The following is a 15,155-nucleotide window of genomic DNA, read 5'->3' as shown; positions in this document are numbered from 1 at the left end:
GGCCAAGGCCAGAATCGAACCCGCAGCCACTGCCACAGCCTACATGGGGTGCCCGCTCTATCCACTATCCAACCAGGCACCCCCCCTTAGTGAATAGTTGGGTGCTTTGGTTTGCTGCAGTGGTAATTCAGATTTCCGTAATATTTCACACTAAATTTATTTACTATGCAGCTGTTCTTCTTACTGCGTGGTTAAGATGTGTCCCAAATATTGTGAATACAACAATCCTGGTGCAGTTCTGTCCACACAGAAGCAGAAATACTCGAAAAATTCTTGAAAACACAGTGTTAAAATGTAAATATTTTGCCACCGACAAGCTCATTGTTAAATTTCACGTCAAAAGTTGGAGACTGACCAAACGTCGTCAGCCAAAAACCAACAGAATTAACTCAGCTGTTTTACGTGACTTGTATTTTAACAGGTTCCAAGAGCCTAAAGGTTATTTAATTTATTTACCACATAAATGACAAGGAAGAGAAATCCTAATAGTTTGTGTCTGTGCCATGTCTTAGCCTGTGTCTCTGCGTGTGTGTCTGCATAATTTGTCATGTCTCCAGGTAATTTGGGCCAGCGCAGGAGAATGCACAACTGCAGAGATTTGCATTCACTAATTAATTTGTCAGAAGTAATTTTTTTTTTCCACTTGGTGCTTGATTAAAACTAATATTAATAATTTTAATTAACCAGAATAATAATTAAAATCCTATCAATCCACAATTATTGCTCAGTGAAGTTTTAAATATTGGAGGTGTTCAATGGCTCGCTGCTCATTTATTTTGATGTTCAGCAGACACGTTAGGGTCAGGTTTGGTGGAAAGGTTACTGTTGATCAGATGAGGTGTAGTGGTAATTACTTTGAGCTTTCCAAACACACATACACACACATGTACACACACACACACACACACACACACACACAAACGCTTTAGCCTGATCTTTAAATTTGTGATATATTTGTACCGTCTTGTTTTCACCTGTATTTAAGCCCTCTGCTGTAGAGTAAGCACTTTGCTATGAATCTGTTGTTGGAAGCCCTATAAATAAATCTGGTTTGACGTGTTTTTCAATGCTCGAAACGAGGAGTGAAAATGAAGGGAAAATGCTCTGTATACTGCATTGTTACTGTAGCACTGTAATACCTCTAAATCCCCTGTGTGTATATTATGTGTAACTTGATCTGCTTCTCTGTCTGCCTCTGAAGACGGAGGGAGAAGCGTTATTAGCGTGAGGTTAGGATAAAATAAACGTATCACTACAGCATATACGTACACAAGACTTCTTTTTAATCACTTCTAAAAACTGATTTTTACAGACTTAATTTTACGTGATGTCATCTTTTTATTCATTTTTAATTTATTTAACCTTTTTAATTGATGTTTTATTTCCTTTTTTTGTGGTTTTATAGCTTTTATTGCTTCAGTTGTTTTTGATCTATTTCTTTGTATTATTTTATATTGGCTTTATGGCTTGCATCATTGATTATTTGTCCTCTGGTTTAAATTTTATCCTAACTCTACCTTAGTTTTGTCTAGCTTTAATTCAATTGGACTTTTTGGCTTTCTGTTGTCATATTGCTGTTGTGTATCCCATTTCTGCTTTGCTTTGTTTTTCAAAGCACTTTGTAAGCTCTGTTTTTAAGTTAAGTTTCAAGTTATTATTATTATTATTGTTGTTATTATTATTATTATTATTATTATTATTATTATTATTATTATTATTACATCAAGGTAAGCCAATCAGAGAGCAGAGTAACACGGGTCATTGCTTCGCTATCCTGACTGGTCTGCACTGAGTCCAGACCTCCACCCCATCCACCACCTTCAGGACAAACTGGAACGTAATCACCCAAACTGAAGTTGGTGACCTCATTACTAACGCACTTTTGACGGCACCACCCAGATGTGCCAATCACTGCGACGAGTGAAAAAGAAAAAAAAGGACCCGTCCCCTTATGCCTATGCTTCCAAGCAGTCTTTAGATTCACGAGCAGAACCGGTTATGTTGAAGATGTTGTATGTTTATGAATGGAAAAACACAGAAAATGGAAAAACACCCTTCTATAAAGACATGAAAATGCACAAGCCCCATCATGAGATATTTTTACTGGTGACGCACTGTCAGAAGTGGCTCAGTGTGGACAAATGTAAAATAAAAACACTTTATTTTAGGTGTTAATGCGTTACAAGACATTTTAAAGGTAAAAAAAGGACCCAGTTGTTTTAGGTAGAATTTTTACATTGAAAATGCTCCGGACGGCTCAACTTCATCATCCTCTCCCGCAGCACATTAGAGGCTCCAGTCACTCACTATCGCCTCTCAGGCCAGGATGTGTTATTACAGAGGGGACGGCTCGTCCCTGGCTGCCTAACAGTGATATCTCTGCAGTCCAATACATCGGCATCTTGGACATAATGTCAAAGGTGTTACCTCTTCACACGCTTTTGATAGGGTTAGTTCGTTTTTTGAATGTTTTAAACTAAAATTATGCCCAGATCTTACATAACACATCTTTAATGGGAGCAAATATTCGCAGCCAGGTTTCACAATCTTTGTGAAAAGTCTTTCCTGTGCAGTGGAGGCTCAAGCTGCTCTATGGTTTTGGAATTAGATCGTATATGGCTCTAATGTTCATGTACTTTGTTTGGGCATCCACATACTTTTGGCCATATAGTGTATGTATTGATGGATTAGACTCTCATCTTTACAGTCATGGTGGCCATTTTCGAGAAAAGCGGCCTGTAGTAAAAAATGATTTTTTGAGGGTCAAGAGGGACTTACTGGATTTTTGTTGCATCAGTTGCAAAGAGCTCTATAAAACGGGACCAGGATCAATAGACGGTGTAATAAAGTGACTGTTCATGTAATTTACTAACTCAAAAACGCTATAATAACCTCTCTCTCTCGCTCTCTAAGGCCCCATGCAGGAGACGGTCTTCGACTTTTGGAGGATGGTCTGGCAGGAGAACACGGCTGCTATCGTCATGGTGACCAACTTGGTGGAAGTGGGCAGGGTGGGTATTAATTAGACTTTCACTCTAACCGCCGCTCTCAAATAAGATTACCGTGCCCCCAGTCGACTGACAGCCTGATTGTATCAGAAGACAAACGGAGCCATCCTTTTTTTAGTGCCTTTGTGGGTTTGGACATCACTGTCCAGATGTTTCTGTTTGTGTGTGCGTGCTGGCTTAGTGAGGCATGGGTCTCATGTGCCGCCAGCTCTTTTTCCGTCTATCTGATCAGTGAGAAGTGAGAAGAAACTGATTGATGGCCTTCATTACCGGAGAGGCATCCAGGCAACTGAGTACTGTTTCATCTGAGTGGCTCCATAACAGGAGATTATGCTCCGCTGTAGCTGCCCGCTTCTACCAGGCTCCTTTAAGCAGAAACATCTCTTAATGTTGTCCCCACTGGACAAAAGGGGACTGTTATTGAGTGCTGAGGATGGCTCATAATGCTCAAACTGGAAGCAGAGCCTTGACTCTTTTTTTAGCATGTGGTCTGCCTCGAAAAAAAACAGAGCTCTACTTCAGTCCTAATTTGTTCCACTTAACTCGCACTGTAGTTCCTCCTGGTTAGGTTATAATCAAGAGAAAATGAAGGTCTTAACGTACAGTGTAATGCTTTGACTGCCAGGGGATTTTCTCCAAGAATTTTAAACACATTTGCACTGAAAGCCCCTTAAACACAGGCACACCTTGATTTCGCTGATGTGCATTTTTTGGTGGGGCTTAAATGTAGCAGAGCTGATAATGATTCATGGGCCCATCTCTAGGTACCTCATTAGGCCGTTCCTCTACAGTAGCTGAGCCCAGCGCGCCCCGCCCCACACCTTCTCCACACCTGCTTAGCTGCGGTGCCGTCCTCGGCGGGCCCCGGCCCCCAAACCGTCTGTTATATGATCCTTGTCCAATGGCGGGCGGTAGGCACAGTTGGTCACAGTGACGGTGGCTCCACAGAGGGCCCCATAAAATCACTCCGCCATATCACAGTGGGCCATCTGCTCGGCACAGTTGCTGATGAACTCTGGGAAAATCCTGGCAGCCTCTGTGTCCCGCTGGTTTCACACACAGGGGTGGCGCTCGCCGTGCTTTGATGTATTTGCTTTGGAAGGTGGTGTGCTGATGTGTGATGAGGTGATGCTACGTGTGCATCTTTTCCGCACACTTTATCCATATAAGCGAATGAGTTCGGTGCACACACGCTCACAAGTGTGCCCACGCAACTGAACATCTGTGTGTATGCTGGCATAATTTAGCCCAAAGGCTAATTCCCCCCCAAACCAGGCGCCTGATTCAGAGTGATCTAATAAGGTAATGGCTTTTGCCTAATTCAATCTGGCTGGAAGCGGACGGTGGATTTGTGATTGTCATCGGGGATTAGTCATCAGGGGTGTCACAGAAAGGGACCTGAAAGTCCCCCCTCTGTCTGTGTCACTCCACAAACCAAAATCTCATTTCATTCCTAATCAGCGCATAGACTCCAGAAATGAAAATTAAATCTAGTTGTGGCTGATGTCGCATTTATCCCTCATCAAAAATTATCATTCTCTGATATACCTCCATGATCTCAATCTCTATTACCAGCCATACTCCCTCAGTATCAACAGTTTAATTGAACAGGGGGGGAAAGGGGGGGGGGGGGTAATTTTGCACTCTTATGATACCTAATACAAGTAATATTTCCAGTGGGGTGTTTTAGGTTTCTGTTGGGAAATCTGTTTTAAACAGCTGAGGGTTTATTATTTCATAGCATTATTGGATTGTCATTATATCTCCCTCATCCAATTGTGGTGTGCTGTTCTTTTAATGTTTTGTCCTATTTCTCTGCGCCGGTAGTTAAAAACTTAAGGTGGACAATTCTCGCCCCCCACTCAGCTCTGTTCCAGAGGTGTGCACGGTCTACCTTTAGACTCATTTTCACATTATCGACGTGAGAATGAAAAAGCAATAATGTGAGAATGAGCTCTCCATCGATACATAAGATTCCCATTTACAGCAGATCCTTGACCAGGGGTTGAAACTAATAAGAAGCAAATCTCATTTTGACTTCTTAGAAATGCTGCAGACACTGAAAGATAAGATGGCAAATGCGGGGTGACGATTATCTTCACGGCTTGCAAACTCGCAGAAATAATTTGTAAGAGAGCATGTTATGGAATAAAGCATTGTGTGTGTGTGCAAATGTAAATGCATTGCGGTTAGCATACAGTGCTGTGTGCATGTGGTTATAAAACACTTGCCTTTGTCACTCTCAGGTGAAGTGCTGTAAGTACTGGCCCGATGACACTGAGATCTACAGAGACATCAAGGTGACGCTGATAGAGACTGAGCTGCTGTCAGAGTACGTCATCAGGACCTTTGCTGTAGAGAAGGTACACTTCATAATCTCTATTGTCCACAAAGACATTCAAAACAGCTTTTATACTTGTGCAGAGTGCTCGACCTAAACCTTCGGCCGTTGAGCAGTTTGGCTGAATAAGTTCTAGGTTACATGCATTGCTCATAAGCACCTCTTAAAAGTTTCTCTGCTACTTCAACTTGATTTAAAAAATGACTTGTGTTTCAAATGTTCACTTGATTAAAACAACTTATCAAGGACATAGCAATATGGGTTTGAATTCTCTGATTCCACTTTTTTCAACTAGCATGAGTGTTTTTCTGTATTTTATATAAAAACACACTTCTAGATTTAAAACGGTCATTTAAGGATTTGAAAAGTATTGGAAAAAATGGCAAAAATGCCCACACCAAATACAAAAAAAGCATGGCAACAGAATAAAAAAATTATATAATAAAGTTGTAGACAATGACAGACCATGTAAACAAAGAAATATTAACAGAATAATCATGTATTTTGCAGTGCAAAACCTCCAATACTATTGCTAAGGAAAGATAGCTTGTACTATATCTAACTAATGATTTCCTAGTGGGACCCTCTGGGTCGTTTAATATTGATTAATTACTGAACAAAGAGGAATTCAAGTTACAGTCACAATATAATTGTTAATGTGTGACAGTGAGTCCACCTACAAAGTAAACATTAATGTTCAGTGTGTAGGATTTAGGGGGATATTTTGGCATTTTTTTGTGTATTTGTTACCTTAGTTTGAGCCATTTATATCTACATAGGGAGCAGGTCCTTGTTCCCGGAGTCCAGCGTCTTGTACCACCTTGTTTCTACAGTAGCCCAGAACGGACAAACCAAACACTGACTCCAAATAGGGCCATTTGCCTTTTCCTGTAGGCCACCAAAGATAGATGCGCCTCATCAACAAGCTGAACGGAGATGATTTTTGAGGTGAAATGGATTTATTCAGTGTTTTTAGTGGTTCAAATAACTTCTAATAACTTTTTTGTTATAGAGAGGAAGAGATCTCTGTGGATAATTCGGCTGCTGGTTAAAACCACCTGAGCTGGAACCTCTGATGGATTTCTAACAGGGATTTCACGCTTCACTACATGTCACCAAATCTCACACACTGCTCTGTCAAGGGCGCAGTGTATGAGGTTAATGGGGATTTAGTGGCATCTAGTGGTGAGGATTGCAGATTGTAACCAGCTGAAATTTCAACCGGTTACAATTCAGTCAGTGTTCATTGTGCAGGAAATTTTTCACCAGAAGCCGAATTATCTGCAGAGGTCTCTTCCTCTCCAGAACAAATGGACCAGGTTATTTAAACTGCTAAAAACACTCAATAAAGCAGTTTCACCAGTGTTTTTATCAAAGCTGCTCATCACGGAGAGGCTGCTAACTACAGTGGCAAAGCTAAAACACAAATAACCCTCTCTTTAACCCTACTGTAGAAACATGCAACACTGACCGAGGATCTGCTCCCTGTGTAAATTTAAATGGCTCATTCTAAGGTAACAAAAAAAATTACTATTTTCAGGTGATTATACACTAATGAAAACACACTTAATATAAATCCCCCTAAATCCTGCACAGTGGACCTTTAAATATGAACTTACTAAAACTGCAAAAACGGCCTTCGGTATGTTAAACCACATAACAGAGGTTCTATAGTAGGTAAAATCTAAGCGGCCTTGAACATACTGTTTGCTGTTAGATAATGGAAACTTTGCTCAGCCCCTCCTCGACTTTGCCCATGAAGTGTGTGTTTGTATTCAATCCGACTCTGTATTTGCTTTAGAAGGACCTCTCACATCGTCTGCACACTGTATCCTCAGTCTTCTCACCACATCACCGCCGTCCTCTGCTGTGCTTTGTGTGTTTAACGCGATGGCTCTGTTCCTCAGAGAGGGGCTCATGAGATCCGGGAGATCCGACAGTTTCACTTCACGGGCTGGCCGGACCACGGGGTGCCCTATCACGCCACGGGCCTGCTGGGGTTTATTAGGAGAGTCAAGTCCAAGACTCTGACCAATGCTGGGCCCATGGTGGTTCACTGCAGGTTGGTGTGCACTGGAAATGACCACTTTGTTTCACATTTTGTTTTTACTCTGTTTTATTCCGTCTGCTGATTGAAAACAAGCAGCTCCCAGGGTTGGGAAAAATAGATTTGTGCGTAACTGAAGATTATCACAGATGTTTTGTTGTCATTTGTTTGACAGTCTTATTGTCAGTAGATAAAAAATTACTTCCAAACTTATCAAGTGATGCAGACAGTGTTGGTGTTGAGATCCATGTGTGAGAAATAGTCCTTAAGAAAAGCACTGACTGCAAAATATGTGGATTGTCCCCAAGTACAGGGACAACACTTTTGAAAGGACATGATGTAATTTTATTTTTTAAAATATATCTTGTCAGTGCTGTGAACGCAAAAACAAAATCCTCAGTGCACAAAGTTTCCACCTCCACGAAGCATGAATACTAAAAATCATCTACTTCCTAATAATATCCAAACGTTGTTTCAAATGAAAGGAAGTATACGTGATTTAAGAGGAGTTTGTATGCTCAAGAAACGCAAAATATAATTATATATAATATAATATATATAAAACATTTATAATGAATTTAAACATGCTTTTAAAAACATATATATGAGGGAAGATGGGCACAGTAAGATATGATACAGGACAGGTCGGTTGCTTTTGATAGTGTGACTTTGTTTTCTGTATTGACCTTATTGACCTGGTGTGTGAGTGTGTTGTGTGTGTGTGTGTGTGTGTGTGTGTGTGTGTGTGTGTGTGTGTGTGTGTGTGTGTGTGTGTGTGTGTGTGTGTGTGTGTGTGTGTGTGTGTGTGTGTGTGTATTTGTTTATTAAGATCGATCTGCTCTTGTTTTTGTTTTGAATCTTGTTTGATTAGACGTGGATGGTAAATGTGTGCATGCTAAACACTGTGGTGGAAATAGGGAATAACCATGTTTAAAATTTTTTTTTTTTTATAAAACTGGTAAAAAAAAAAAAAGTGGGTAGATTTGATAAGTTTTACTTCCTCCTACTCCTTTTCGGACATGAAGGACTTCAGTTTGTTTACCGAATATGTCCAATGAGCATTCTGGTGTTGTTTTTCTCGCTTATATTTTATTTTGTTCTCCTATCTTATTTGGCATGTGTGAAATAAAGATCTAACAACTACTACTAGATACCACTAGAGAGAAGTTAGAGAAAGTTTTTTTTGTGAGCCAACCCTCTAAAATATGGCTTATAAGAGCAAAAAAAAAAAAAACATATCACATCCATTTTTTAAATTATGCTGTACTTCAAATGTCAAACTTGAGGTATTCTACTCCTCTATAAATAAATAAAATAAAAAAGCTTTCTGTCGCACCCCTGAGGTTTCCAATCTGTGTGTCTCCCTGCAGCGCCGGCGCAGGACGGACAGGCTGCTTCATCGTCATCGACATCATGCTGGACATGGCGGAGCGAGAGGGTGTGGTGGACATCTACAACTGCGTGAGGGAGCTGCGCTCACGGAGGGTCAACATGGTCCAGACTGAGGTACGGCGGATCTGGTCCCACAGGGTCCTCCTTGGCAGAGCTGGGCCTGTCCACAGAGTTTCCTGAGAAAAGGAACGTGAGGATGCAGTTTGACAGGCTGTTGCCATCAGATGTGGATTAAGTGGTATCTGCAAGTAATTCTGAGCATAAGCCCCACTTCTCTGGAGCTCCAGAACAAATGCTCAGAATTAATCGCAAAGAAAGGAGCCCTTTCATGAAAAACGTGTTATTGTCGGGAAAAATTAATCACCATACCTGACATTTATTAGTCAATATTTCTGCAGGATAAGCGATCCAGTCTGTAAAGATTTTTAGCCATTTTGCCATGACTGATGATGCCCATTATCTTTTAAAATGCAGCGTAATTAGTTTTAATTTTTTGCTGTCAGTCATTTTCTAGTGCCAGTTCAAGTGTTGCATATTTCAAACAGTAGGAGTATATTTCATTATGTAACCAAAGTGTCCAAATTGACCTCTGTGTGAAGGCTGGAGGGCATGTACTCTTTAGTGCATGTTTTAACCTGCTTGAAATATCAGATGGATAGTGTTTACATTTACAGCAGATATATTGATGGCTACGACTTTGCACGTTTATGATTGTTTCTCACAAAAGACATTTATTGAAGTGCACACCCTAACTATTTCCCAGCACAAGTGCTTGGCAATACATGTTATAATAAAAGGGTTTAGAGGCTTGTAACTGGGAGCATTTAGCTCATACTGATGGCTGAAAACGTCCCTGGCTCATCCTGCAGCTTTATTCCTGTGTGGGGCTACAGGAGGACTTTGCGCTTTCCTGAACACCGGCCATCTGGAGGTGTCCATAGTCTCGTTGAATGCATCATTTCACCGTAATTCCCTTTAAATCACAGGCGTCATTGGACTTAATGGGCAAATGTTTCATCGCTGACGTATGAATTGGGATTTGAGTAACTGGAGACCAAATGTTGTTCACCCTGAGTCACTCTCCTCAAGTTCAGTGACCTTCAAAGAGTGTGTATGTGTGTGTTTTCCCCTCGCAGGTGTTCAGGCTCGTTGGCACGGCTCCTCAGCCCGCGGCCAGACACTAACTCTCCCGACGTTGTTTAATCTGTCCGCGGAAATGAAAAGCCTTGTTGTTGTTTACAGTTTATAAGCTCAGATAAGATCTGTAGATCCTGGTTTGAGCGCCGTGTTGTCACCGACCGGCTGACCCCAGCGCGAGCTAGTCAAACTCTCAGGTCAGCGGTTCACGTCCTGCTCTACACTTATCAAATGGCAACACATGTTTCTGTGTAAATCTGTAAATCAGTGAACCCTGTGCATGTGTGCGGATTTTGGTCCGAAGTGACAAGGGAGTGTCAGCTGAAAATGTCACTTCAGAATAGATTTGCATCAAGCCTCAAGCTGTGTCACCATGTCGACTGCTTGACTGACTGATGGGAGGAGGAGGAAATGTGTCGCGATCTCCAGTATTGCTCTGCATGGAGTTTAGGACAGCAGTGGGTTGTTTTTGATTTTAAGACATCTGCCTTGTTCGTGCCTTGATCATGACAATAACAAAGTTGAAGTCTCAACCTGCCAGAGGCTGCTAAGGTTTGACAGGGTCATGAAAACCTGAAAGGTCATGGAATTTAAGAAAATACCTTCTTCCAGGCCTCTAAATATTTTAAGGCTTTTAAAATGTCATGCAGTTCTGAGCTTTATGAGATAATTAAATCAGCCACGTACCAAAATAAAAATGCAAAAATATGTAATGTGTAACCTTTGAACATAGACAATAACAAATATTAGTCATAGAAAATGCCTCAAGGGTAAAGAATAATCATGGTTAGGTTGTGGAAAGGTCATTGAATTCTTCTAGCAAAAATGCAGAGGAACACTGGCTCGTGCATTTCTGCTGCCGCTGCTGGTAGAAATAAAATAACATGTTGTCTGTTGTTATGAGTCTTAGAAGTCTGATAGATCCGCAATGAGGATGCTGTTTTTTGCAGGAGCAGTATGTCTTCATCCATGATGCAATCTTGGAGGCATGTCTCTGTGGCGACACCACCATCCCTGCCAGTCAGCTCCGCTCCGTGTACTACGACATGAACCGCCTGGACCCGCAGACCAACTCCAGCCCCATAAAAGAAGAGTTTAGGGTGAGAAAATGTCCTTATATGCTTATTCTCAGGTCCACACTTGTATATAAGGTTTCTACATGTTAATGTTTAAAAAAAAACAACTTTTTATTTCTTCTTCATACTTTTTGCACGATAACATCTATATTCACCAAGCAACATCCTCCAGAGCTGAAAAATGAAGCCGAAACAGAAGTTACAAAAACTGCAGTTCCTCTAATGGCCACTTGAAACTGGCTCCCGAAGCCATTCGATCCCCATGGACCCCCACGTTAAATGCCCAGCTTTGAAGCAGAAATGTTTCAAATGTTGGCCTATATTGCTAAATTCAACATTTATGACAACTTATCTGGGGGTGAATTTTTATATAACTCACCCGTTTACATTTTATTAAGGCTTAGAACTACACAAAATTAGGGGCGGGTCGCTTTGAGTGACAGGCTGTCTGCTTATAGAGTCCGCGGCATCTCAGACAGATCCATCTCTCGCTCCTCCACAGCCGCAGCTTCTCGCCCAAATATGGTCACTTCTGGTTCTAAATAACCAAGATAGTGACAGTCAAAATGCCAAACTCGAGGCATTAAAACGGGAGTCTAAAAACCAGTGGGTGATGTTACAGTAGCTGCGTCCAGTATTTATAGTCTATAGTATTGGTCTGATAGACTGTTTATAAAGATGGACGACACATCCCCACTGATGCTCAAGTGGAGCTGAAATATCCCACATAGGGACACTGCCATCATGCGCTGGTGAAGTCATTTGGAGCCAGAGTCTGCGCAGTATAGCAATATCCACGGTGAGGGAGTTCCTGCGAAAACACCCGTCCGACCATTTGCTAGCAGCCCTATTTAACACAAGCACGCAGATTGGCTGTCACAGCTGTCAATCACGGGGGAAAAATCTTTTTGTAGGATTAAATATCTCATTAAAACTGAACTTAACATAAAAACAAAAACTTGAACAAACATCAGAGTGATGAGAACTACCTTCAGTGACATAAAACCATCTTTGGGAAACATTTATTTGGCGTGTACTTCGAGTTTTTAATTTTTTGAGGGGCGGGCTTTATGATATATACTGCAGACAGACAGGGGCAATCAACATCAAAAAGCTACACTTTGGAGGATCTGCCATATTGTCCGTCTTTATATACAGTCTATGGAATGACTGACTGAGAATATAGCAACACTTTCTCTGAAAAGTCCACAGTTAGAGCTTATAAACACAACCAAATATGAACTAGCGTTCCTGGAGAAAATGACCAGATAAAGAAATCAGTCACAAGCTGACATTAGGTTGTAGTCAGAGTAAAAAAAACTGCTCAAGGGGGTTTCTTCAACATACTTTTACCTCATTATTTGAAACTGTGGCCATGTTTAATTTTCATCTTTCATTGTGACATTTCATAAAAAAACAAAAATACTAAAAAGCAGAATAGGTCTCTTTTAACATGATAATGCAAATAAGGCAGTGTGTGCAAATCCCTAATAAAGCATTATCTCAAGTGCAGGATAAGTTCAAAACAACCGTAAACATGTTGTCCCTTGATGAATGGTGCAGTCCCCCTCTGGGACAATCACTGGCAAATATATCACCTTGCTTTAATCTGTAATAGTAGCACCCCTCCTTGGACCAATCAGTGTTATATGAGATGCATCACCCCCCTTAAGTTTCATCACGGTCGCATCAGGGGAGTAAGAGCTATCGCTAATGTAACTGATTAAAGAATTGCATTGTTAATTACCATATTGGGAGATAATTAGCGCACTCAAGACCCAAGTGCCTACCTTCCTGCGTCCGTATGACAGTGTGTAATTCTGCTTCCACCCTGACAGACTCTGAATATGGTGACTCCCACGCTGCGAGTGGAGGATTGCAGCATCGCCCTGCTGCCCAGGAACCACGAGAAGAACCGCTGCATGGACGTCCTCCCTCCAGATCGCTGCCTCCCCTTCCTGATCACCATCGACGGCGAGAGCTCCAATTACATCAATGCTGCGCTCATGGATGTAAGAGTCAAACACACACACACACAGTGGCATCACTTTACGGATCACTTAAAGGAGCATTCCAGCATGATTGAAATTCTTGCAAATTGAATCCCTGTGATTTTAAAGTGGTGAATTCCCAGGGCAGGAAATTGCGGCTCTCCGTGTGAGCTAAAACATGTTGCTTTTCTTGTCTAATCGTCGATATCAAATCAAGTACTTTGCCTTTTAAAATTAACAGAAAAAGTCCTGATCTGTTAAGGCTAATCAGAGTGCGGACGCTTGTGTTTCAACCTCATATGCAATCTCTTTGTGTGATTATTTGACATCGCTTATGTTACATACATATTCCTGTATTTGAAATCCATGGTGTGGTTGTGCCTTAAATAAGAACTGTAATCTTAAGACTTGAACTCCACTTCAAGGATTCAAGGACTTTTGGTTCCCACATGCATACCATCACACTACAGAATATAGATTGAGACATAAGGGACAAGAATCTCAAGCCTGCGCGAATGACAAAAACAACTAAATGTGTCATAAAAAATGGAATACTGCCGACCCACCCACAACAGAGAAGGCATTAACAAACAAAAGGACTATACTATATATCACACATTAAAGTGCTAATAGCATAAATTAAAGTGCAAATAGAGCAAAGTTAATAATAAAACACGCTCTTGGTACAGCACGTACTTGACATACCAGACTCTAAAGGAAAAAAAAACAATAATTCACCCTTACAAAGTATAATTATCACACCACACAGCTGTGTCTAACAGTGTAGTCTAAACATTTAAAAGATCTACATCTGCAGTATTTTAACCCTCAGACACCCTGGAGTCTCCTCACATACCTGCATGCAGACAGTGAAGGACTCAGAGGCCTCCAGAAGTACTTAAACCATGACCATGACGAGTCATACATTCATACAGTAACTATTATACATGGTGACATTCAAATACTTTCCAGTAATTTTTCTACGACAGTCACAAAACCAAGGACTCAAGTCATATTTTGATGTGATTTATATCTATACACCGGCGTCGACTGTTATTGCAGCAGCAAATCATCATCTGCTGCCACCGGCTAACATTGAGAGCAGCAAAGATTGTTGATTTTAGCTAATTGAACACCACTTTAAGATAATATGTAGACATTATTGATTGTTTGCTAAAAAGCAGTTAATTTTTCCATGGTTAAAGGGGTATTTTGCAGATTTTCAACCAGATTCGTAACATAACAGTGTGGGTAGTTTGTGGATGACGCAAAATGTGCCAAAAAAACATCGCAGTTTGACTGGCCCTCGGGCTGTTTCTCAGACTAAAGGCTGTATTTCTGCCACTATGGACACAAAGAATATAGAAGTGGATCAAGAGACAGATCCACCCCTCTTTCTGTCTGTCAGACTCGAACTGTAAAACAAGGCAGTGCCCTGTTTAGCTGTTATTGCAAGACTTTGTTAACAGGAAGTGGGCTTCCTGCTATTTCCTGCATAGTGAAAATAAAGGCTAAAACTGAGATTAAATGATAAAACTGAGCAGCATTCTGTTCATGTGCTGCCTGTTTCTCATATTTTAGTTTACTGTTTAACCGTAATATGAGATTGTTTGTTGTCAGCTGGCCATCGTTGTGTCAAACAGGTGAGTTTGTGTAACGTCACATACCAGCAGGGACGTTTACTGGTCCGGTGCAGCGCAGTGCAGTAGTGTGGCTGCAGATTTCTGAGCAAAAGCAAATGCCACAGTCCTTTTCCTCCATTTTCTCTGGTCATAAAGCAACAATTTCAAAAGTATTTGCATCTTTCTGCTGCAGAAACAGCCTAGATTTATGAAAAGACCATCTTTCCAGCAGTGCAATATGTCTGGGGTTCAATATTCATTTTTGACCTTGGAAATAACAGAAAAAAATACACATAATATAAAACAGGCCAATTTCATGACCACCAAACTTCACCTGCTGACCAGATCATGTGATATGATCAAACAGCAAATAAATCGACCTTGAAGTGTTTTGTTAACAATTAACACGCCATTGAAAGAAAAATCTTCAAATGCAATAAAATTGTTGTGTCATTTTGAGTTGGTTCTGCCCTCATGGACATCTGTGGCAGTGATTAAAATGCACAGGACAACACAAAATAAACCTTAAAATCCATGTCTA

At 40.9% G+C, this 15,155-nt stretch overlaps 1 protein-coding gene across 13 annotated transcripts in view; it reads left to right on the top strand.

The window, feature by feature from the left end:
* Window positions 1–15,155, top strand: part of LOC121951210 (receptor-type tyrosine-protein phosphatase mu-like) — a 197,850-nt gene that overhangs the window by 173,224 nt on the left and 9,471 nt on the right. For 12 of the 13 annotated variants that reach the window (XM_042497451.1, XM_042497462.1, XM_042497460.1 and 9 more), the window contains 6 exons: window positions 2,914–3,011; window positions 5,255–5,371; window positions 7,257–7,411; window positions 8,767–8,902; window positions 10,876–11,025; window positions 12,840–13,013. In XM_042497451.1, the coding sequence (XP_042353385.1) occupies window positions 2,914–3,011; window positions 5,255–5,371; window positions 7,257–7,411; window positions 8,767–8,902; window positions 10,876–11,025; window positions 12,840–13,013 (830 nt within the window). The remainder of the gene's footprint in view (window positions 1–2,913; window positions 3,012–5,254; window positions 5,372–7,256; window positions 7,412–8,766; window positions 8,903–10,875; window positions 11,026–12,839; window positions 13,014–15,155) is intronic. The other variant, XM_042497452.1, reaches the window with a different exon arrangement.

Source organism: Plectropomus leopardus, chromosome 12 (assembly GCF_008729295.1).
Source record: "Plectropomus leopardus isolate mb chromosome 12, YSFRI_Pleo_2.0, whole genome shotgun sequence".
Lineage (NCBI taxonomy): Eukaryota > Metazoa > Chordata > Actinopteri > Perciformes > Serranidae > Plectropomus > Plectropomus leopardus.
The sequence above is the reverse complement of the archived record's forward strand: the minus strand, read 5'-3'. Positions and strand labels throughout refer to the sequence as shown.